General features: G+C 48.7%; 2 protein-coding genes across 2 annotated transcripts; one reads left to right on the top strand and one right to left on the bottom strand.

The window, feature by feature from the left end:
* The first annotated feature begins 238 nt into the window (after positions 1-238).
* On the top strand, positions 239-4,973 carry LOC114207995 (glutathione S-transferase Mu 1). Its single transcript, XM_088022923.1, is given in 10 exon segments — positions 239-274; positions 594-675; positions 1,093-1,157; positions 1,449-1,524; positions 1,620-1,676; positions 1,679-1,719; positions 2,534-2,567; positions 2,570-2,627; positions 2,714-2,825; positions 4,884-4,973. Coding segments are annotated over 10 exon segments (651 nt in total).
* A 14,048-nt stretch (positions 4,974-19,021) lies between these two features.
* Positions 19,022-22,064, bottom strand: LOC114207940 (glutathione S-transferase Mu 3). The gene is made up of 8 exons (XM_028102007.2): positions 21,994-22,064; positions 21,545-21,620; positions 21,107-21,171; positions 20,302-20,383; positions 20,108-20,208; positions 19,718-19,813; positions 19,523-19,633; positions 19,022-19,213 (listed from the first exon to the last, which is right to left on the bottom strand). The coding sequence occupies exons 1-8, from the start codon at positions 22,042-22,044 to the stop codon at positions 19,115-19,117; spliced, it is 681 nt and encodes a 226-aa protein (XP_027957808.1). The 5' UTR covers positions 22,045-22,064; the 3' UTR covers positions 19,022-19,114.
* Between the last annotated feature and the right edge of the window lie 751 nt (positions 22,065-22,815).

Raw genomic sequence — 22,815 nt, 5'->3', positions numbered from 1 at the left:
TCCTTCTGCACCCCCCGCACCCCCCCCCCCCCCCCCCCCCCCCGGCTGCGGGACATACCGCGTCTTTGGGCGCTTCGCTTCAGCTCCCAGGCTCGGGTAGTGGAAGCTGGCCGGGGCGGGGCACAGGCGGGGCCTAGAGGCGCAATCAGGCCCCGCCCCGGCCCCGCCCACACCCGGATGAACTTGGAGCCCAGTTCTGCCTAGGCCTTACCCTAAAATCGCGAAATGCTCACTGACCATGGCCATGATCTTGGGTTACTGGGATATCCGCGGGGTGAGCGAGGGGGCCGCCAGGCTGGATGGGAAGGAGACGAACAGGGGCAGGAAATGCGCAGTAGACACCAATACTACCAGAATGTTCCTGCTCAGGGCTGGGTGCAGTTCAACCCTTTCCAGCAGTCTGTCCTTCTCAGGTGGACGTGTTTCTGAGTGTGTTGCGGGAGGGGGCAGGGAGCAGGGGATTGCGGAGGGTTGCGGAGTGGGTGCCAATGCACGTGTCTGGGGGCACTGGGGTCTGTGAGGTTACCTGGTGCAGAGAAAGGCACCAACTCAGGACTTCCATCTCTGACCTCTGCCTTGGGCATCTCTCCCAGCTGGCTCACGCCATCCGCCTGCTCCTGGAGTACACAGACTCACACTATGAGGAAAAGAAGTACGCGATGGGGGACGATAAGGGCATCCCGGTCACTTTCCGACTTTTGGTACCGAGCTACCCTTGCCCTGGCCACGTGCTCCTCCCTCTGCCCCCCAGCTGGAGCAGGGCCTGCCCTTCCCTAACTCCTTCCAGGTGCAGCTGGCCTTACCAGGCAGGACATGAGGGGGGGTGCTGGACCCCCTGTTTCAGTAACTGGGATGGGTTCCCCTTAGGGCTTGGGTAAACCTTTTGTAAGCTTACTCATGCAGGTTCCAGAGTCTTATAAGTGTTCTTTGCCCCCAAACCTGGGATGTGAGACTTAGTGTTCCAGATTCTAGGTCTACCTTTTGGGGAGCTTTGCCACTGATCCTTGGTGGGTTCCCCACCCTGCCCCCGCCCCAGGCCCAATGAGAGTGGGCTCTGGGGAGGTGTGTTTCCCTCCATCTTCTCCACCACAGCTCCCGACTATGATAGAAGCCAGGGGCTGAATGAAAAATTCAAGCTGGGCCTGGACTTCCCCAATGTAGGTGCAAGGGGTGGGGGTGATGTGGGGGCAAGTGAGAGGGGTGGGTACTCCACCTGCTTTCCCAGCTCAGAGGTTACAGGATTTGCTGCCTTCTGCTCAGCCTCTCAGCTTCCTGGTTCTTGTCACTGCCTGTCCCCCATGCTCTATGTTCCAGCTCATTCATCCATTTTACAGTGGATTGCTTTAGTGCCTACCATGAGCCAGGCACTGGGAGTGCCCTTCTTCAAGGGTGAGGGTGCCGAAGGGGGTGCCCTGTGGCCTACCCACCTGCCCCTGTTGCCCTTACAGCTGCCCTACTTAATTGATGGGGCTCACAAGATCACTCAGGGCAACGCCATCCTTCGCTACATTGCTCACAATGAGTGGGGCTGGGGGCGGGATGCAGGGGAACAGTGGCGTGCCCCCTGTGCTTGCCTGGGGTGGGATGCTGAGGGTGAGTCTCCGCTGTGTGGGCTGTAGGTGGGGAGACAGAAGAGGAGAAGTGTCGCATGGACATTTTGGAGAATGAGGTTATGGACACCGCCTATACTTTGCCAGGATGTGCTACAGCCCTGATTTTGTGAGTCACCTCCCTGGGGGCTGGGATGGACAGGGTTTGACGGCGGACTGGACTCTTGTGTGCCATCTACACGGGGCCTTGTTTGTCATTTGAACCCCAAGGAGCAACTGATTCTCCAAGCCACTCCCTATACTTTCACCAGAGTGGCCGTTATAATTCAATACATCAGATGAACACTCAGTTCCTTCTAACCTTAGGGTAGAGTCCAGTCCCCAGGGTGGAAATTCAGTTCCTGGACAGTGTGCTTACCTTGTTTGCTCAGCACAGTCGTCCTGACACCCTGAGGCCTGAGCACTCTGTCCGGCAGGCAGCACAGGGACAGACACGGGGCCTTGTACCTCCTTCTCCTTCCTCTCTGTCTCTCAAATTCTACATCTTTCCAGGACAGCTCAAGTGCCTCTCCTATCTGTCCCTGACCAGGAAGAACTTAGGACTTCTTTCCCCAGGCCGTTTCAGTTGTGTGCTTCTTTGCTTCTGCCTGACATCTGCACCCAGAGCTCTGCCGGGTTCTCGCAGCCCTCCTGGGTCTGAGGTCTGGGAGGGTGCTTGGAGATGAGCGGTGACAGATTCAGGGACAGCGAGGTGGTGTTCTCTGCCTTCCCACAGCCTCTCACGGATGGGAGGTGGGACCCAGTAGAAGTCTGCTGAACACAGCTTGGATAAATCATCGCCTGGGCAATGACCCCCCCCTCCAGTGGGGGGACGTGGCTGCTCACCCCTTGGCAGCTGGGGGTCATGCACTGCCCGGGGGAGACCTGCCTCTCTGCCCAGGGAGTCTGAGCCTGAGGGTGGTGATGGCTGTTCTGTGCCTCAGGAGAAACTGAAGCCTGGGTACCTGGAGGGACTCCCTGCTCCCTGCTCCTCTGCTCACAGTTTCTGGGGAAGAGGCCTTGGTTTGCAGGGGAGAAGGTAAGGGGAAGGCTTTGGGGGGTGGGAAGCTGTCATTTTCCCCAGGTTCAGAGTTACCTGCTCACTCCTCCTTTGCCTTTCTTTCGCTCACCTACGTGGATTTCCTGGCTTATGCCATTCTTGATACACTGCGTATATTCGAGCCCAAGTGCCTGGATGCATTCCCAGCCCTGGAAGAGTTCAGGGCCCGCTTCGAGGTGATTTCTTTATCCTCCTTACTGTTTATATCTCTTTTGTCCTTCCTCCTTTTGCTGGATGCTTTCCTAGGCCTGTATGCAGAATAAAGAATAAGTAGCATTTATTGAGGTTTTGCTATATCACGATATGTGCTCAGGATCTTAACATATTTGTGTCAAATCAAATCTGGACAACATTCCTACATGGTAGAAGAATTATCAGCTTATTTTTGCTGGTAAGGAAACTGAGTCTGAAGGGATAAGTCATTCGCTGAAGTTCACCGAGCCAGTACTGTCTGTTCTGGGATCTGACTCAGCCTCTGGCTTCTGTAGGCAGCAGGCCATGGTTCTCTCTTTCCTGGGCCAGAAAGAAGCTCAGTTGCTTTACTTGTCTGGGTTATGCAGCTCAGGACCCTGTGGATGCGGCCGCAGTTCGGGAGCGTGTGTGGTGCTGGCGTTGCATTAGGAGAGCCGAGCCATGGTAGCGATGAGACTACATAAGAAGGGCAGAGATGGCATTTCCTGGGGATGCCCAGGCAGCTTTGCAGCAATCCGATCCCCGCCTGGGCCCGCCCTGAAGATCCCCAGGAATGTCCTGGGTCCTGGGCTGTGAGTGCATGGGTGAGGGCGCCTGTGGAAGGAGTCTGTCCTGAGTGTCCTGTGGTGGGCACCTTCCTTACCTCCCTGTCTCCCTGCCCTTCTTCTTTCCCATTACCCGAGATTCTGTGTCAGAGTTGGGGCAGTCCATTTATTTTCAGTCCTATTGGCCGATCGGATCTTCTCCCGGGTGTGAGGCACTGTGTCAGGCACAGTGGGGATGCCAGGGTGACGCGGCCCTGGAGCCACCGTCCTGGGGCTCAGAGCGCTTGGAGAACTAGAGGAACACCCAGCCGTGTGGTGTGTGTGGGGCCAGGTGGGTGCAGGAGGAGCACAGCCTGGACCTCCCCTGGTGTCCCTGGTCACCCTTAGTCCCTCACTGGAGGCCAGCGGACTGTGCTTTGTGAGCGATGTGGGGCTTTGAGGCATTTGTCCAACAGGATTTTCAGGCGGCAGTCTGTTTCTCTTTCCCATTCTGCATCAAGAGATGTGCTTTTTGAGCCGGTTCTTATCAGCCCTGGTTGTGGGTCTGGGTGATTGGCCTTGGAGATTATGCCAGAGCTCCGGGGACTGGCTGGCAGGAGGGACAGAGGGTGGCTGTGGGCTGCAGTGTGTGGCCCGCTGGGTATAGGCAGTCCCAGGAACTTGGAACCCTTTAGAACTCACTGGGCCCTCTGGGTCTTGGGAAGATGGTACTCAGATACCCCTGAGTGCCCTATGCCCTCTTGGCTGCAGCAGGCCTGGGGAGGAGGTAGTAGGTGCCCATGACATTGGGGACAGGTACCAGGCCAAGCAGTTGGACTTTCAGTAATTAGAGTCTGGCCTGGCCTGGCCTTCATGCTCCCAGCCTCTCTCACTTCATGCAGCTTTTGCTGAGTCACTGGGTGAGGTCTGGCCTCTCCTGCAAGCTGCATGGCCACAATCTGAGCCTCCGTGTTCTGCTGGGGTTCCCTATGTGGCAAACTCTGAGAAGCCAGGTTGCTCCCTCTGCCAAAGGGGGATGTTTGTAAGACAGGGAGGGACAGGGCCTCCTGGAGGAGGGGGGAGAAGGGGCGGAGGAGGGAGGCCAGCCGGAAGAACACAGCCCTGGCAAGAGAACCAGCTGCCCTCCAGCCCTTCCCACCTGCTAGCCCTGGGAGCCCGGCGTGGCCGCTGAAGCCCTTTGGGCCTTTGGTTCCCTTCTGCTGGGTGGTGAGAGTAGGACCCATCTTGTAGGGTGGTTGGTGGGGTTTCTACACCTGTATCATCATCTCGGGGGGATCTAAAGCGCCTGTACAGGTAGAGTCTCCATATCTTAGTCAGATGTCCCATTAGTTACAGGAAGCTGGATGACTTTCCAGAGCAGGGACCACAGGAGACTGTGCTGTGTCTCAACACTGGCCTCACAAGGAAGCGACCCGAACTTGGTGCACCTCAGTGGGGCTGCATGAATCCCAGTGAGGCCGCAAACCCTGATGTTGGACTTTCTCTTTCCACCCTCAGAGCCTGAAGAAGATCTCTGCCTACATGAAGTCCAGCTGCTTCCTCCCAGCCCCTCTGTTTCTAAAGATTGCCGTGTGGGGCGGCAAGTAGGGCCTACGTGGGAGGGGGTGCCGGTGAGGAGCCAGAGTTGTGCTTGCTGTGTCTCCCCCAACAGCTGTCTTGCTTCTTTGTCCTTTGTTACATTCCTTTGTCCCCTCGAAATACCTATGGGCCCCCTTTTTTCCCTCCCAAACCTGTCTTCAACCGGGCCCTTTGTTGTCAGCTCTCTACTTCAGCAAACTTCCTCCCCCACCAGTGTTATCCCTCCTGCACTAAAGCCAACCAGACCATTCTTCCCTGGGTGGTTGCTCCACCTGCAGGAGCTGGGCTGGACTCCTGGCCTGGGGAGCCCTGCCGTGAGCTCCCCCGGGCTGCCCCGAAGCCCCGTAAGACCTGGAGTGCAGGCCCGGCTCCCCCAGGGTAGTCCCTGCCCAGCCCTGCCTGATCCGCAGTAAAGCCTTACTCACCCTGACCTGGCCTGTGTTCTTCCCTTCTGGCCTTTGGATTCAGGACTGAGCATATCTGGGGACATGGGAGTTCCCTTTTCTGGTGTCTGTTGTACCAGCCCGGTGGATCTGGATGTGTGTGTGGTGCCAGGAAAGGGCATGTGTAGGATTATAAGGATTCTTGCTTGTTTCTATCTACTTCATAGACTTCTGTGCCTCAGCATGGGGTCTCTGCAGAAAGAGGGGGGCCCTCCTGTGCCTAGGTCCCTCCTTAATGCAGCATTCCTGGAGTGCCTCCTGGAAGCTCACAGTAAGTACTGTGTCGTGGTCCGGGGGCTCTCAGGGCTTGGGCAGTCCACCTATAGTGGTCACCCTTCCCTGGGTGCTCTCCCTGCTTTGGGAACCCTTCCTCCATGCCCTTACAACTGTGCAAGGTGAAAGGAAATGTAATCACTTATGTTGAGGGGTTTTCAGAAGCAGCCAGGAGGCTATTAAGGAGATGGACCTTATGCACATCCTCATTAATGAAACCATGAACTTTGACCTGGGCCACATTGCAAATATTCCAAGGACTCTGCCCAAATACCTGAATCTTTCTTTGGAAATTCGTATAGGTAACATTTCAAGGGAGACACCCTGTTGATTTTGACTGGATATTCATATAAACTTTTTAAAGAGATGAGTGGTAGACCTAATCCTTATCTGTAAGTTTTGAATTTATATTGTTTCTTCCCATGTACAAAACCATTTTTTCCCTACAAATACTTTTGGTTTTGTTTTTTTGCGTTGGGGGGGGCATAAAGGAAAGCAGAATGTTTTATCATGATTTTTGCTTTAGCAACTTTGGGACAAATTAAAAGTCCTAAACTCTCGGGGCGCCTGGGTGGCTCAGTTGGTTAAGCGACTGCCTTCGGCTCAGGTCATGATCCTGGAGTCCCGGGATCGAGTCCCACATCGGGCTCCCTGCTCAGCGGGAAGTCTGCTTCTCCCTCTGACCCTCTTCCCTCTCGTGCTATCTCTCATTCTGTCTCTCTCAAATAAATAAATAAAATCTTTAAAAGTCCTACACTCTGGTGCCGGGAGGCGGGGGGGGGAGGAGACCTTGCTCAGTAATGGCCTTAGCAAACCAATTATATTCAGCTGAGATTAGTTTTCTGCCACCAACACCAATTACAATTCTTTGTAAACAAATACAAATGTCTTCTTTTTTTTTTTTTAAAGGTTTTATTTATTTATTTGTCAGAGAGAGAGAGAGAGCACAAGCGGGGGGGCGGAGGGGGGAGCGGCAGGCAGAGGGAGAAGTAGACTCTCCGCTGAGCGGGGAACCAGATGTGGGGCTCCATCCTAGGATCCTGGGGTCATGACCTGAGCCGAAGGCAGCCGCTTTACCGACAATGTCTTCTTTTTAGAAGATTTATTTATTTTAGAGAGAGAGAGAGAGAGAGAGAGAGAGAGAGAGAGAGAGAGAGAGAGAGCGTGAGAGCGCATGCGTGAATACGCATGCAAGTCGGGGGGAGGGGCCCAGGGGGAGGGCGAGGGGAAGCAGACTCCCCACTGAGCATGGTAGCTGTGACCACACGGGGCTCAATCTCACCACTATGATGAGATCATGACCTGAGCTGAAACCAAGAGCCGGATGCTTAACCAACTGAGCCACCCAGGCACCCCCATACAAATGTCTTTTAAAACCTCTGACTTTTGTTCCCTAGGGGAACACGATTTGGGTTGCTACCCACATCTGTGCTCCCTGAATTAAATTCTGAGACCCCAAGTACATGCTTTTGTCTTATTTCAGCTCTGCCTCGTGGTCAACTTACATATCTCAACAGAACAAGAAGGGATAAGAATAAAAAGGAAAGACGTAATAGAAATTAGGAGTGACATTAAGTTAAAAGATAAGCAGAGAAAACAAAACTATTAGGTCAGAGTAAAATAGATCCAGATCTAGAACAGGAGTTGGCCGATGTTTTCTGTAAAGGGCTAGATTGTACAGGTTTTTGGCTTTGTGGGCCACGTGGTCGTCTCTGTCACAGTTACCTCTACCTTTGTTTTTTTGTTTTTTGGAAGATTTTATTTATTTATTCATGAGAGACAGAGAGAGAAGCAGGCTCCCCGCAGAGCAGGGAGCCTGATGCGGGACTCGATTCCAGGACACTGGGATCATGACCTGAGCCGAAGGCAGCCGCTTAACGACTGAGCCACCCAGGCGCCCTACCTCTACCTTTGTAGTCTGTCAGTTTGCAAGCTCCTCTGGAACTTCCCAGGTGTAATTTGAGACTGTTCCTGTACTAGGAGGGCAGGCAAGGACAGAAGAGGCAGGTCATTCCAGTTTGGTAGGTGGCAGGCTTACCAAGCATGGGAACTTATCATGTGATAAGATCTCCACACCCACCTGCCAAATCTTTAAAAAGTTGATATAGAGGCCTTAACAGGGTTCAGTCATGTGTACCATCCAGATGGTCTCAGCATCACTTCACTGTCTGAAGACTATGTTCTTGGGGCTGCTTCTGGGAGCAGGGAAGGCAATGGAATGCAACTTCCAGGGATAGGGAATGAGGGGTTTCTGATTGCTGGGGTCCAGCTCATGGGTCAACCAGCAGTCAGATCATCTGGATGATCGCCCCCAACCTAGGGTGAAGGCAGCCATGGATAACACAGAAATGAATGGGTGGTGCTGTAATCTAACAAAAATTCAAAAACAGGTGGCTGTATTTTCCAAACTTCTCTATAAAAACAGTTGGCTGTAGTTCCCCGACTCCTGATCCAGAAGCTCAAATTAAAAGGGCATAGCTATATGAAAACTTAAATGTTAAATTTTAAATAAAAAAGGTGATTATCCAGTTACCTGGCTGGTTCAGTCGGTAGGGAATGTGACTCTTGATCTCTGGGTCATGAGTCTGAGCCCCACGTTGCAGGTAGAGTTTACTTAAAAAGAAAGAAGAGAAAAAGAAAGGAAGGGAGGGAAGGAGGAAGGAAGAAAAGGGTGATAATCGAAGAAAAGAACAAAATAACTCAGTCCTTTAAAAAGAGGGAAGATGTGATAACAAAGATAGTTGAAAATGAAGGCAATTCTCTAAACATGGTCAAAATCATAAAAGGTAAAATAGTACATTTTTAAAGCCTGGGGGTAGAAGTAGTAGAGTGTATATACTTCAAACTGAGGTCCCCCCAAAAGATTATTTTATTGTAGCTAGGATCTAGCAAAGGCCCCAAGACTTGGGATTCTTTGGCACCTGATGATGGTGCTCATCCTCCATTGAGTGTATACCTTCCCCTTCTAGAATGGGAAAACAAGACACACTCTGAGCACATGGCTGCCTGCATGGCTGTCTCAGCAAGGATCTGTAATCACATGCTGTTAGTTGCAAGTTGCCTGCCTGGTATTTCTCCATTATCATTGTGTCATTGTGTTAGCAGAGAAAGATAACTTGGTCTCTCTTGGTAGAGACCCCAAGCAAGCAGCTTCCAGAATGTGGAAATTTATTCTCATTTCACATTTCATGGGGAATGGTCCAGGCTGTTCAGGCTCCATGAAATTATCCAGGGACTCAGGCATCTTCCATTGTGTGGCTCTGTCATCCCCGAGGGTATGTCGTCTCCTCCGCTGAAGCTATATCATGAACATGGAAGGAAAATAGAGAAAACCCAAAGAAGCAACTTCCCATTATGCAAGTGAGACAGAAATTGCATGCATTACAACCATGCACATTCCACTCACGAGGTTCAGCTGCGTGGCTATGCCTAGTCACGAGGGTAGACCCCAATTTTGACAAAAGAATGGATTTTGGTGGCCAACTATAGTCACTCCCACACCCAGAAAAGCGAGGCTAAAGATTAAATTCAAATCCAGGAGGAACCGTGGGTTTTAGCCAGTGGTTTAAAACAGGTAGGATAGAGTCTAAGGTATGAAACACAAGCTCTTTATTTTTGATAAACCTAAGGGGAGTGCCGTCTCACTTAGGGTTCGTTGTTGCTGAAACAGGAAAATAATTTATTAGAGGTATCAGGTTGCTCACTGAATCCGAGAGGGACCGTGAGCTGGCCTTGGAAGCTGGGTAGTCGGGAAATGTGCCTAACCACACGTGAGATTGTTCTAGAGAAAGCCTCACAGCCATTGCTGTGGTTCTTGGTGGAGCTCCTACCCCTGACATGTGGCACCAGACATCAATGGCTGCCTCCAGAACCCTGACCCCTCCACTCCTATCCTTGCCAGAAAATAAATTCTCAGGGCCTGCTTCTTTAGAACTGAAATCCTGCACCACTGTGCACAATTAACAGAACCTGGGTCACAGGCCTGTGCCTCAGCTACAAGAGAGGGCTGGAAAATCAACTGGATTAATTAGGATTAAGTTCTGCTGTATATTACTAAATAATAACAGTGGCTTAAATGGTTTATTTCTCATGTGAAAAAAGGTCTGGAGGTAGCCGGGGAAACCCTGGTAACGTTGGTTTCGTTGTAGACTTAATGACCTAGCTTAACTTTATGCTCCATTCTTTATGTCACCTCATGGCCCCAAATGGCTGCTAGAGCCCCACCACATCTGCATTCCAAACAGCAGGGGGAAGAAAGAGGAAATGGCGGTTGCTCTTTTCCTCTTGAGGAAACTTTCTGGCAGTAAAGTATAACACTTCCATTTATACCTCTTTGGCCAGAATTTAATCAGGTTGGAAATGACGTCTTTTGCCTGAGAAGTAATGTGCCGGCAGAAATGGAGGGTCGTGACAGCAGAAGCTGGTGAGATGGATCTCAAGAGTCAACTGGCAGTCTTCTACCGTGGGGAGATGGGACTGAAAATGTGAGAAATTCCCCACCTATAGGAAGGACGTTCCACAGATGCAGAAGACAGGGGCTCCTGGGTGGCTCAGTTGGTTAGGCGTCTGCCTTTGGCTCAGGTCATGGTCCCAGGGTCATGGGATCCGGTCCTGCGTCGGGCTCCCTGCTCAGTGGGAAGCCTGCTTCTCCCTCTTCCTCCGCTGCTTCCCCTGCTTGTGCTTTCTGTCTCATTGTCAAATAAAATAAATAAAGATCTTTTTAAAAAAACAAAAATCAAAAATAAAGATGCAGAAGACAGATGCCTAAGATAAACGTTTTCTTTTCCATATGTGCATTTCCAAACATTAGCCACCACCATAAAATCCTCTTGCCTAATATAATGCAACCATCCCTTATACAAACAAAAACACATTCACCCTCTTTTACCCAAAACAGGAACAACTCAAAGTGTCATCAACTACTGCATCCTGTTCCAAGTCGGAGATCACTGAGAAATGTTCAGATTGATATTTTGAAAATGACGCTCTAAAGTGTAATGTCAATGACCCCCAATTCACCCTATATAAAATAGTAAGGGAATGGGAGGTAGAAAAAAGGGAAAATTAGGTGAGTGCAATAATGTAGTAGAAAACAGCTTGCACTCAGATTTGCAGGTAAGCTGTTTTGCATTTATTTGTATCTATTTACATCTTGCATTTATTTAATACTTATAAGATGGTCTTTGTTGAGATGATTCCAAAGAGATGTTGCATAATAAGGCTTTTTTACTTGGATATCAACAACCTAAAGGCACTCCCTGGATTGGCTTTTTTTTTTGTTTTTTAAGATTTTTATTTATGGGGCGCCTGGGTGGCTCAGTCGGTTGGGCATCTGCCTTCAGCTGGGGTCATGATCTCGGGGTCCTGGGATCAAGTCCCACATCGATCAGGGTCTCTGCTCAGTGGGGAGCCTGCTTCTTCCCTCTCCCCTGTGCTCCCCCTCTCGCTCTCTCTCAAGTAAATGAATAAAATCTTTAAAAAAGAAAAAAAAGATTTTATTTATTTATTTGTCAAAGAGAGAGAGAGAGAGAGAGAGAGAGAGAGAACAAGGGAGAGCGGCAGGCAGAGGGAGAAGCAGGCTGCATGCTGAGCAGGGCACCCGATGTGGGGCTCGATCCCAGGATTCTGGGATCATGACCTGAGCCGAAGGCAGATGCTTAACTGACTGAGCCACCCAGGCGTCCCTGGATTGGCTTTTTTTGGTCTCCTTCCCTCTGAGGATCACACTTTCAGGTTCAACTGTCATCCCACTTTGTTAGCCTACATTTTGCTAACTCATGTGACATGATGAATGTCACAATTTATTGAAGACAGATACAGAGACCAGCCAGTTGCTACATCATGATTCAAGATCTGGGGAGCAGAGAATAAGAGGGGCCAATCCTTATGGATTCCAGAACAACTCTTCCTGTAATGCTAATTGCCATATTCCTAGTTAGCCAGATCTGGCTTTTCCCAGCAGACTCCACCTTGTGAGGTGGCCCCAACAATCTCCCGACAAAGCACAGTTCCATCCAAAAGGCCCAGTGCCCGCTCACCCTGTGTTTCCCACACTCTTCTTGTTCTCTTCCCAATTGAAACATAATTTTGGAAGGAAACAGGTAGGGCTTCGGTCACAGTTTAAAAAAATCTATTAATGCAATTTGGAAACATTATACCATAGAAGATAAAATACAGACCTATTCGAATTGTGCTTCAGACCTCTAACACAACACGAACATTCTCCCGTTTGCTCTAATCCCCTTCCTCTGCACCACTGAAAACACTCCCTACTAATGACCTTCGGTTGCCCTCTGTCTCCATGTGGGGCAACATAGCAGCACTAATTCACTTGAAATTCAAATATACACATATCCATTTAATCTTTTCTTCTGGATTAAATCTCACATGAGTCACCTGTAATTATTTCCATTGAAAATGCCAAAAGAACACTGACAGCCTATCCCTGTTGGCTTTCAGAAATGTTCCATTCTAGGGACGCCTGGGTGGCTCGGTTGAGCTTCTGCCTTCGGCTCAGGTCATGGTCCCGGGGTCCTGGGATCGAGCCCCACATTAAGCCCTGCAGCGGGGAGCTTGCTTCTCCCTCTGCCCCCTGCTCTTGCGCGCTCTCTCTCAAACAAATAAATAAAAATTAAAAAAAAAAAGAAAGAAATGTTCCATTCCAATTTGGCCTAAGCAAGGAATAAGCTGGACTCCGAAATCATAAAATCTACTCTCCATGCTCGGAGCTCTTTGCTGATCCTTGGGACCTTCCTGAACCTGAACTTTTGCCCAGACTTTAAGCACTTCTACCTGGACAATCTCTACCTGTTTTAAGAACAGGACATTCCAGGACTCCTGGGTGGCTCAGTTGGTTAAGCATCTGCCTTCGGCTCAGGTCATGATCCCAGGGTCCTGGAATCAAGTCCCACATGGGGCTTCCTACTCAGCGGGAAGCCTGCTTCTCCCTCTGCCTGCCGCTCCCCCTGCTTGTGCTCTCTCTCTCTGACAAATAAATAAAATCTTTAAAAACAAAACAAAACAAAACAGGACATTCCATTTTTCCAAAACAGAGGAGAATGTAAAAAAGTTTTTTGAGAGCATTAAGCACTTATTTGAAGCAAACTCCTTTTCTCCTTCCAATTTTCATTAGAACACATTGGAATCAATGCATTGTGAGTGCCTGCTTTGTGTTGGGCTTTATATAAGCACTGAATATAGAAATTTGCTTAAGACACAGTCCCTGCTCTCAGGCAACTTAGAGTTTAATGGCAGAGACAGACATTTAAACAAGCAATTAGAGTTCGGTGTGGTAAGTTGATGGAAGAAAATATCAAATCCTAAGGGAAGAGAGATTTAAAATAAGCACATTTAAATTTGCCTGAGGGAGGTGGACAAATGTCAGTCCTAAACCAAATCTCAGTATTTTGTGTTTTTTTTTAAGATTTTTAAAAATTTATTTATTTGAGACAGAGAGAGAGCACAAGCAGGGGAATGGGCAGAGAGAGAAGCAGGCTCCCACTGAGCAGAAAGCCCGATGCGGGGCTCGATCCCAGGACCCTGGGATCATGACCTGAGCTGAAGGCAGACACTTAACCGACTGAGCCACCCAGGTACCCCATCAGTGGCTTAATATACGTTTATTTCTTACTCATGCTTCATGTCGGATGTGGTCAACAGGGGCCCTGCTTTTTTCATCTGTCGGACTGGTGGAGACTTCAGCTTGACACCTGCTCACAGAGATCCCAGCAGTAGGGAGTGGATATGGCAACTCACATTCTCACTCTTAAAGCTTCTGCCTGGAAAATCTGTGTAATCTCTCCTCGTATTTAATTGACCAAAGCAAGTCACAGGGCTACACTTAAGTGCAAGAGGGTAGCGAAGCTTTCCCCAAAGGAAAACGGTCACAAATCCTTGGCGACCATCACTAACCATTTCCATGGGGGTTATCAGTTGTAGCCTCTAGAGGCGGTGACTTCTAAGCTTACCTTAGGAGATGAATGGCCATTAGGCAGGCAGGGCTAAAGCAAAAGCATTCTAGGTGGAGGGAAGAGCAAGTACAAAAGCGTGGAGATAGAGGAGAACATGGTCCTTTTGGATAATTCATATTTATAAATGTATTTACGCTGGTCTGTTCTGAATGCTCTAGAACTATCGGCTTCATTCTCCTAACAGCCCAGTGAGGGGGGTTTATTTATGGGAGAAGGCACTGAGGGGGGCATAGGAGGCCAGAGTTTACTGGGGCAGAGCCAGCATCTCTACCCTGGCAGCCTCCAGACTCCAGAGGCTTGCTTCTCCCTAGGGAATTCAGCAAGGCTGGCACCCAGTGCTCCGGGGCAGGGACAAGCACAAGCCCAGAGAAGTAGCTGGGAAGGAAACAGAGGTCAGATTATGAGGGATAACTAAAGCAGGGGAGCGACATGAGCATCTTTGCACATCAGAGAAATCACCGGCTAATGCTCCATTCCTTCTCTCTGCCCTACCATCCATCTGAACTCCCTAAATCCTTTTTGTCGGTGTGGCTCATCAATCCACCTAGTCCTGCAGATGAAGGATGAGGAATGTGCAACTGCTGTGCAAAGTGCAGACATTCTCACAGGCCCTCGAGCTGGCTGATCCATCCATACACATCAGTGTCCCCTGGGCCACTCATCCAATCAGTGAAATAACTCTACAACTCATTTTTTCTTGAATCACATAAGCTATTTCTTTCTGAACTAGGAGTGCCTTAATCCAGTTGCTCAGCCTTCAACAACGAATACAAATGAATTTCCCTAATACTTTTTGGAGAACTGCTCTACCACATTTAAAGCACCGATCACAAGTTTTTGTTTTTGCTTGAAAGCTCTTCTGGATGCGCCTTGCCCAATCCCATTGCTGATGGACGAATTTCCTAATGTTTGCATGGTCTCTGTGTCTCTGGGATGAGAGGGCATGCGCTTCCCTTCCTTGTTTGGAGGCCACCATGTGACAGCAGTCTCTTCCTGGCCTGGGTGAGAGTCAGTGTTGGGGTGGGTTGGGGCCCGAGGGAACCACAGCTCCTACAGAATGGATCTGTTCCTCTCAGTGGCCTTCCCAGCCTCCTGGGCCAGTAAGGTCCCTGGCTTTGTATAACGGTTCATTGGACTTTCACTAACAAACATAATAACTAGAAAAAGTTGGAACATGTGATTTACCCATTATCTACCTGGAATTCACATGAAATCCCTTTCCCCGGCAGATTTATGCTTTTTAAACCTCTCCCTTCTAACTGCCTTGTTGCTGTCTTCTGTCACCCACCTTTCCCGGGGGTCTTTGACTGTGAGGCCAATTTCCTGTTTTCTTTCCTTCTTCCCTGTGGTGAACAGATGATCCCCCCTAATCCCACCCTCTGGTACTCGAACACTTGTGAGAAATCCTCTCCTCTTGAGTGTGGGTGGGACTGGTAATTTGCTTCTAATAGAGGCCCCCAAACGTGATGGGATGTTGTTTCCATGATTACATTACATAGGGCCGTAGTACCCATCTTCACAGGAGACTCTCCCCTTTACCGGTGTTGATGAAGCAAGAAGCCCCCCTTCCAAGGAATCGAGGGTAGCCCCCAGCTGACAGCCAGCAACAACCTAAGGCCCTCTCTCTGTCCAACAGGTCATAAGGAACCATATTCTATCAGCAATCTCGTGTCTCAGAAGCAGATCCTTCTCCAGCTGAGCCTTGAGATGAGGTCATAGCCCTGGCTGATGCACTGAATGTGGCTTTCAGATGAGCCCCTGAAGCAGAGGACCCTGTAGAGATGTGCCCCGACTCCTAACCCACAGAAACCGTGAGATAGTGTGTGTGCTTTTAAGCACTCAATTGGTGGTAATATTGTTACACAGCAATAAATCATTCATTCCCTTTCTGACTTCTGGTCACATCCTCTGTCTAGTGACAGAGGTATTCTCAACTCCTCTGGCCTTCTCTAAATCCACAAAGCCTTCCTTTCCTTTAGGGCACACTTCACCCACTCACGCTATGGAAATTCTTGTCACTAGTTCATGGGTCACAGAGAAACTCCAGTTTTGTACCTGTCCTGGCCAATGGCTCCCCATACCCAAGATAGGGCCCTAGATACCTGACTACTGCCCCCAGGGGTGCCAACAGGTGGCAGCTGAACCACCTGCTTAATAATACCTTGTGTCTAATACCTCCTGAGGCCACCCTCCTGACATCACCTGGCCATTCAGGCCCTCTGTCTTCTCTTACACAGTAATATATGAATACACTCCCCTTGTTAAAAGAGAAAATAGACATCCAGATGGCCAACAGACACATGAAAAGGTGCTTGACATCGCTCATCATCAGGGAAATGCCTCACACCTGTCAGAATGGCTAGACTCAAGAAGACAAGAAATAACAAGTGTTGTTGAGGATGAGGAGAAAAGGGGATCTTTGTGCACCCTTGGTGGGAATGCAGACTGGTGCAGCTGCTGTGGGAAACAGTATGGAGTTTCCTCAAAAAGTTAAAAATAAAACTGTCATATGGTCCAATAATTCCACTATTGGGTATTTACCAGAAGAAAACAAAAACACTAATTCAAAAAGATACCTGCACCCCTATGTTTCTAGCAGCATTATTTACGATAAAATGTGGAAGCAACCCAAGTGTCCATCAATAGATGAATGGATAAGGAAGATGTGGTGTTGTATATACAGTGAAGTATTACCCATATAAGAGAAGGAGATCTTGCCATTTGTGACAACATGGATGGGCCTAGAGGGTATTATGCTAAGTGAGGTAAGTCGGAGAAAGATTTTACAGACATGTGGAACCTAAAAGCCAAAACAAATGAAGAAATGAAACAACCCCTAAACAGACTTAAATACAGAGAACAAACTGGTGGTTGCCAGAGGCAAAGTGGGTGGGGGGATGGGTGAAATAGATAAATGCAATTAAGAGGTACAAACTTCCCATTATAAAATAAATAAGGCACGGAGATGAAAAGTACAGCATAGGGAATATAGTTACTAATTTTGTAATCCTGTTGTATCGTGACAGATGGTAACTACACTTACCGTGGTGAGCACTGAGTAGTGTGTGGAGTTGCTGAATCACTATGTTGTCCACCTGAAACTAATAGAACATTGTATGTTAACTACATCAATAAAAAAATACGTATAGCACAATAAAACAAGCAAAACATGAAATTCACCCTTTTAAAATGTACATTTCAGTAAAGATAGTCCTCAGTGCATAATGGTTCTACAAAGAAAAAAAAAGGAGAAATCCTTAGCTCTATCTCTAAAATCCCCGTTAACTTCCATCCTGGAGCCTGGGGCTCTCTCCCATTTGCCTGAAGTAAGCATTGTTCAGTGTGTCCTTCCGGAGCTTTTCCTTTTCTTCCTTCCTTCCTTTTCTTCCTACTTTTCTTTTTTTTCTTTTTCTTTCTCTTTCTTCTTTCTTTCCTTCGTTCTTTCTTTTCTTTCTTTCTTCTCTTTCTGATTTATTTATTTTAGAGAGAGAGAGAGCATGAGCCGGAGGGGCAGAGGGAGAGAGAATCTCAAGTGGACTTTGTGCTGAGGGTGGGGCCCAATGTGGAGCTTGATCTCATGACCCCGAGATCACAACTTGAGCTGAAACCAAGATTTGGATGCTTAACCGACTGTATCACCCAGGTGCCCCCTTCCAGATCTTTTTCTATGCATTCACAAACATAATTGTATCGCAGAAAATGCTTATGTCATGGTTTCCTTCTTTAAAATGTAAAAGGTATTATACCGTACATGCTTATTTGCAATCTAATTTTAAAAATTCAGCAATGTGTCTTGGGGTCTTTCCATGTTAGTTCACACAGTTCAATCTCATTCTTCAGTTGCCTTATGGTATTCCACAGTCCTGATGGGCATGGACAGGATTTTCACCTGTTCTCACAAACAATACCACAATCTTAGTATATAGCTTAGGTACGTGGGTAAATTTTTTATCAGGATGGAAATTGTTGGGTTACAGGACATGATTTTTTAGAAGATATTGGCAAACTGTCCTCCAATGTAACTATATCAATTTACAAGCACACTGGCAGGAAATGCCAACGCTTCACAAACTTCTTAGATTTTGTTCATTTGATAGATGGAAAATGGTCTCTCACTGTTATAATCTGCAGTTCTTGGATTATAAACATGTTTAACTTTTTTTTTTTGGCTATCACTATTTCTATTTCTGTAAATCATTTGTTCATGATTTCTGTCCATTTTATTTTATTTTTTTTTAAAGATTTTATGTATTTATTTGAGAGAAAGAGAATGAGAGATAGAGAGCACGAGAGGGAAGAGGGTCAGAGGGAGAAGCAGACTCCCCGCTGAGCAGGGAGCCTGATGCTGGACTCGATCCCGGGACTCCAGGATCATGACCTGAGCTGAAGGCAGTCGCTTAACCAACTGAGCCACCCAGGCGCCCTGATTTCTGTCCATTTTAAAAAAGAGTCTTAATGATTTACAGGAGTTCTTTATACAGTCTTTATTTATACTGGTACTTTGTTTTTGTCTTTGTTTTGTCCTTTTGTTTTTGTCTCATTTGTGATCTTGTCATTTTAATTTTGCTTATTTGTGCCTTGTCACAGAAAATTCTTAAATTTGATACTGTTCAATTTGCAGATCTTTCCTTTTACGGCTTTTTGTTTTTATGTCTTATTTAGAGAAACCTACCCTAAGATTACAAATATTCTTACATTTTCATGAACACTTCTACAGCTCTGTTTAATGTTGGGCCTGAATTGAAGATGAGTTAGTTTTAGTGAATGGTGTGAGGTAGGGCTCTATTATTATTATTATTATTATTAAAGATTTTATTATTTATTTATTTTAGCGAGAGAGAGAGAAAGCATGAGCGAGCGTGCCCCAACGTGAGGCTCAATCCCATGACCCTGAGATCATGACCTGAGTCAAAACCAAGAGTAGGGAAGCTTAACCAACTGAACCACCCAGGTGCCCCACTATTATTTTTAATTGGTAAGTAATTGCCCCAGTCCTATTTATTGGTTAGCTCACCAATTTGAGATTCCATCTTTATCACGCTACATTCCCACGTATAAGGGTCTGTTTCTGAACTCCAGTTCTGCAAAATCCACAGTCCCATACAGTTTCACTTGGTATCTACACCACATTTTTAAAGGGCTCCAGTTCCATTTAACAGACCTGTTCACTACAACTGTGCGATCTCACCTTCATTTCCAGTGCTCGCTCTCAGGGCTTGGGTAAGCACCTCTAGCTTTGAACATAGTTGGGGAGGTAAGGGGATTGTCAGTGTTGCAGGGATTGGATTCACGTCTTGGAAATTTTCCACGTATCCTTACTCTCCTCTGGCCTTTACACCCAAGAGAAATCCAGCTAGACACCAGTAGCCTAAACGCTATTTATTGAAAAGACCAGAGAAGAGAGAGTTACACGCCCCCTAGGGACAGGATGGAACAAAACAAGCGGTGCAAGTCCACCTCCTGCTCAGCATGTTCTCTTGTTGCCCCACTGCGCCATCTTGTTGTTGATGGGCATCTTCAGGAAGCGGTCAGACTGCATGTAGTTAGCGATCTTCTCCAAAGCCTGAAGGGAAAGCACACCACGCCTGATAAAGACTCTAACCCAGTCCAACAGACCCGTCCCAAGCCAGGGACATTCACACACTGCTGTCTCGACAGCAGCCCTCCCTCCCCCGGCCACCATTTCATGTAGACAGTGCCTTTAGGGTGTAGAAGCCAGAACCTTCCCAAGACTTGAAGGTTGAGAAGTGTCCAACTATGGATCCGTTTACACAAATGCTAGTGTTGAGAAAGAATCTACCACAATGGGGTCCCCTGGGGAGCAGGGCAGCCTGTGAGTGTTTCTGTAAGGGAAAGGGGCAGGGAACATCACCTCAAAACGGCACATGAAAGCCTTCAGATTTGGAAATTCATCCAGGCACTTGGGCTCAAACAGACGGTTCTGATCTAAGACATCATAGGTGAGGAAATCCACAAAGGTGAGCTAGGGGCACAAGATGGTCAGGTCTGCAGAGTTCAGTAACGCTGGGAGATAGAAAGACATCTTCCCCCTTTCCTTCCTTCCTACCTTTTCTCCTGCAAACCATGAGAATTTCCCCAGGAACAAGGAGAACTGTTTCAGTTGTCCAGGTAGCTGTTCCAAGTACTGAGGCTTCAGTTTGTCCTGGGAGAGAGGGAAAAAGAGAGTGGGAGAAATGCTGTCGCCAGCATCAGGGCATGGGCCAGTGAGGGACACTTAGCGGCCCCCTTCTCCGCGTGCCTCCTTCTTACTGCCTTCAGTAGGGGTGGCAGGACAGAGTAGGAGGGGCCAACACCAGAGTTATAGGACAAATGGACCCCCCCCCAATTTCTGAGAGACTGGTTGGTGGGAAAGCAGAAGTAGCAGAATGGAGCAGAACGAACGCCTGGGTTTCTAAGCGCTCTTTTTTCTTGATGCCTGCCTCCTAAGGAGACTCACAAGGTCAGGGCTATAGCACAGTCGTATCAGCTGCGTACGGAAATCCATTATTTGGTTCTCCATGATGTCCACTCGAATCTTTTCTTCTTCAGTCTCACCACCTATAGGCCGCAGGATGAGAAGTCACCCTTGGAATTATCCACCTCCCAGAGAACTGTCAGCCTGGTGTCCCTCACTGGCCCTACCCCACTCACACATATTGTGCTTGCGAGCGATGTAGCGCAAGATAGCATTGCTCTGGGTGATCTTGTTCTTACCATCCATGAGGTAGGGCAGCTGGAAGGAAAAGGACATGTCAGATGAACAACCAACTCTCTCTTGCCTCCCTGCCTCTCTCTCCTGGGGCATTTGAGACTTGCAGGGAAGTGAACAGTAGAGAGAAGATGCTGTGTTAGGAGGAAGAAGAAAATAAGTAGAAAGTAGCAATTGGGTCCCCACCTGGTTCTAGACCAGGGTTCGTTCTCTCTCTCCGTGTGCATGTGTATGTGTATGTGCATGCTACGGACCCTTCGTCAGAGTAAGATTAAATTTAAATGCAGAAAGCAAATTACATATGTTTTCACAATTTATAAAACATTCAAGAAACAAAATTATCATAGAGTAATATGTGCCTATTAATGCGTTAAATAACAAGCAGGGGTAACAGCTATTATAATTTCAAAGTATGATGCATGTAACTAATATTTATGTACTGCCACACATGTAATATAATATGAAAATACCCAATTCTACTAGTGACAAGGTCACAGCCATGGCTAATAACCAATGTCACTTATTACCTATATTCACAATAGAAGGAATTGTTAACTTTTCGTCCGTGGTTAGTGGAAATGAAAATAACTTTTTTTTTCTCCATTCAAGTTCGGGCACCCTTGAATTCTATTTATTTTAACCAGGTTAAGAGCCCACATTCTAGGTCCCCCTAGACCGGACAGGAAAGAAGCAAGGATATATTTGACGGCCTTCCCTTCTGCGCCCTCTTCTCCTAAAGCCACATACGTTAGGAAAGTCCAGGTCGAGCTTGAATTTCACATCCAGCCATTGGCTTCTATCATAGTCGGGAGCTGTAAGAGAATGAAGTGGGACCCAACCTCCTTAACATCCTGCCTGAGGAGCATGGAAAGATCAAAAGAAATAACCTGATGCTAATACCTCACATTCCGAGGCCCCCAAAGGTAACCATTTACTCTCCGGGCCTATTTAGTAAAACTTTCAGACGCGGTTGGACGGCGGCAGGGGGAGGATCCCCAGCTCGATAAAGGATGCATCCATCTCTCTCCACACGGGACACAGCAGGGGGGTCCCGGATGATTGGGGCAGATGTCCCACCCGACTTAGGCGTGATACCACCCTCTGGGCACAAGACGACAGGGACAGTTGGAAGGCCAGGGGGCTTATAGCGCTGGACACCGGATGCACGGATACGGGACGCATTACCTTCCCCGCACGTGTACTGTTTCTCCTCATAGGATGTATCAGTGAACTCCAGGAGCATGCGGATGGCGTGCGCCAGCTGGGGGAGAAAAACCCGCCGTCAGCGCCTGCGCGGCGCCCACCGGCCCCCAACCCCCGCCCGCCAACGTCCCCCTGCCGGGGGCTGCACAAACCGTGCATCCTGCCCAGGCGGTCGTTAAGCGGCCCCCCACCCCCACCGAGATCGACCCCGGCGGTTTGCTGTCCTCATCCTTCTCCGGGGCCCGGTGACCCCAGACGCCAGGCGGGGTCGGTCTCCGCGGTCGGGGAGCTCGGCTGCGGCGGGCTGCGCCGTGGCGAGGGACGCCGTGGCTCCGGAGTAGCGACCCTCCTCTCGGAGGGACCCTGAGCCCGCGGTCGTCTCCGCGGCCGTCTCCCTGACGCAGCGGCTCGGCCGTCGAGACGGCACTCACCCCGCGAATATCCCAGTAACCTAGAACCATGGTCGACTTGGACAACGACATGCCGATGCTGCCTCGGTGCCTTCCAGGACTGGGAGTAGAGCGGAAACGGGCGGCTCTTTATACCCGACTTAGGTGGGCGGGGACAACGCGTGCGCTCTGACTCCGCCCCCACCCATCTTTGTCCGCTCCATCCGCGAGCCCGCAAGACTGGCTCTGGGCAACCTGTGCCGCCTCCCCGGCTGGAGGCTGGGCAGTGGCGGAGCTCGCTGGGTTTGGGGCTTTGCGCTCCCTGCTGGTGGAGCTGCCCTTGGGTGGTTAATAGTGCCAGTCGGGGCAGGAGGAGCACCAACAACCCGGGCCGTGAGGGCCCTGGTGAATCCCTGGACGGTGAGATTCGTGTCCTAAATTTTTCTCCAGCGGGAGGGGGAGAGTGTTGGGGGTGGGGGGAGTGGGCAAGCGCCAAGAGGTGCTAAAGGAAATTTTCAACTTTCAGTGTTTGTGGGCCCTGCTCCTGGGCTCCCAGGGAAGCTCGATTGTTACCAGGATCAGAATGACTTCACCAAACTTCAAAGCATGGGCTCTATTTCTGCCCCGAGCACACATGGTACATCTGTTAGCAAATAACCTAAAAGAAACATTTCAACCTAAAGATAAGAGTAAACATCTCCCTCAGTTCTGTTCCCATACTTCCGAAGCCCGCAACCTTGCACATAAGATAAAGTTTGTGATTTTCCTGAAATGTCCTTCATCATTTTGATTTGTAACTCTTGTTGTAACAAAAAACCATATATAACCCTGTAGTAAACATTCCTTCGCAGGCGCACTCTCTTC

The sequence above is a fragment of the Eumetopias jubatus genome, unplaced genomic scaffold (genome assembly GCF_037043125.1).
Source record: "Eumetopias jubatus isolate StellerSeaLion01/CBP00866 unplaced genomic scaffold, mEumJub1_p1.0 scaffold_4, whole genome shotgun sequence".
Taxonomy (NCBI): domain Eukaryota; kingdom Metazoa; phylum Chordata; class Mammalia; order Carnivora; family Otariidae; genus Eumetopias; species Eumetopias jubatus.
The sequence above is the reverse complement of the archived record's forward strand: the minus strand, read 5'-3'. Positions and strand labels throughout refer to the sequence as shown.

Excerpts from the sequence above, each read along its gene's own strand:
- LOC114207940 (XM_028102007.2), bottom strand. The coding sequence starts at position 22,044 with ATGTCGTTGTCCAAGTCGACCATGGTTCTAGGTTACTGGGATATTCGC. Across the intron at positions 20,384-21,106 it reads TCGACCTGGACTTTCCTAAC|CTGCCCTACCTCATGGATGG; the intron begins GTATGTGGCTTT and ends TTTTCCTTCCAG. Across the intron at positions 20,209-20,301 it reads CGCTCGCAAGCACAATATGT|GTGGTGAGACTGAAGAAGAA; the intron begins GTGAGTGGGGTA and ends TGCGGCCTATAG.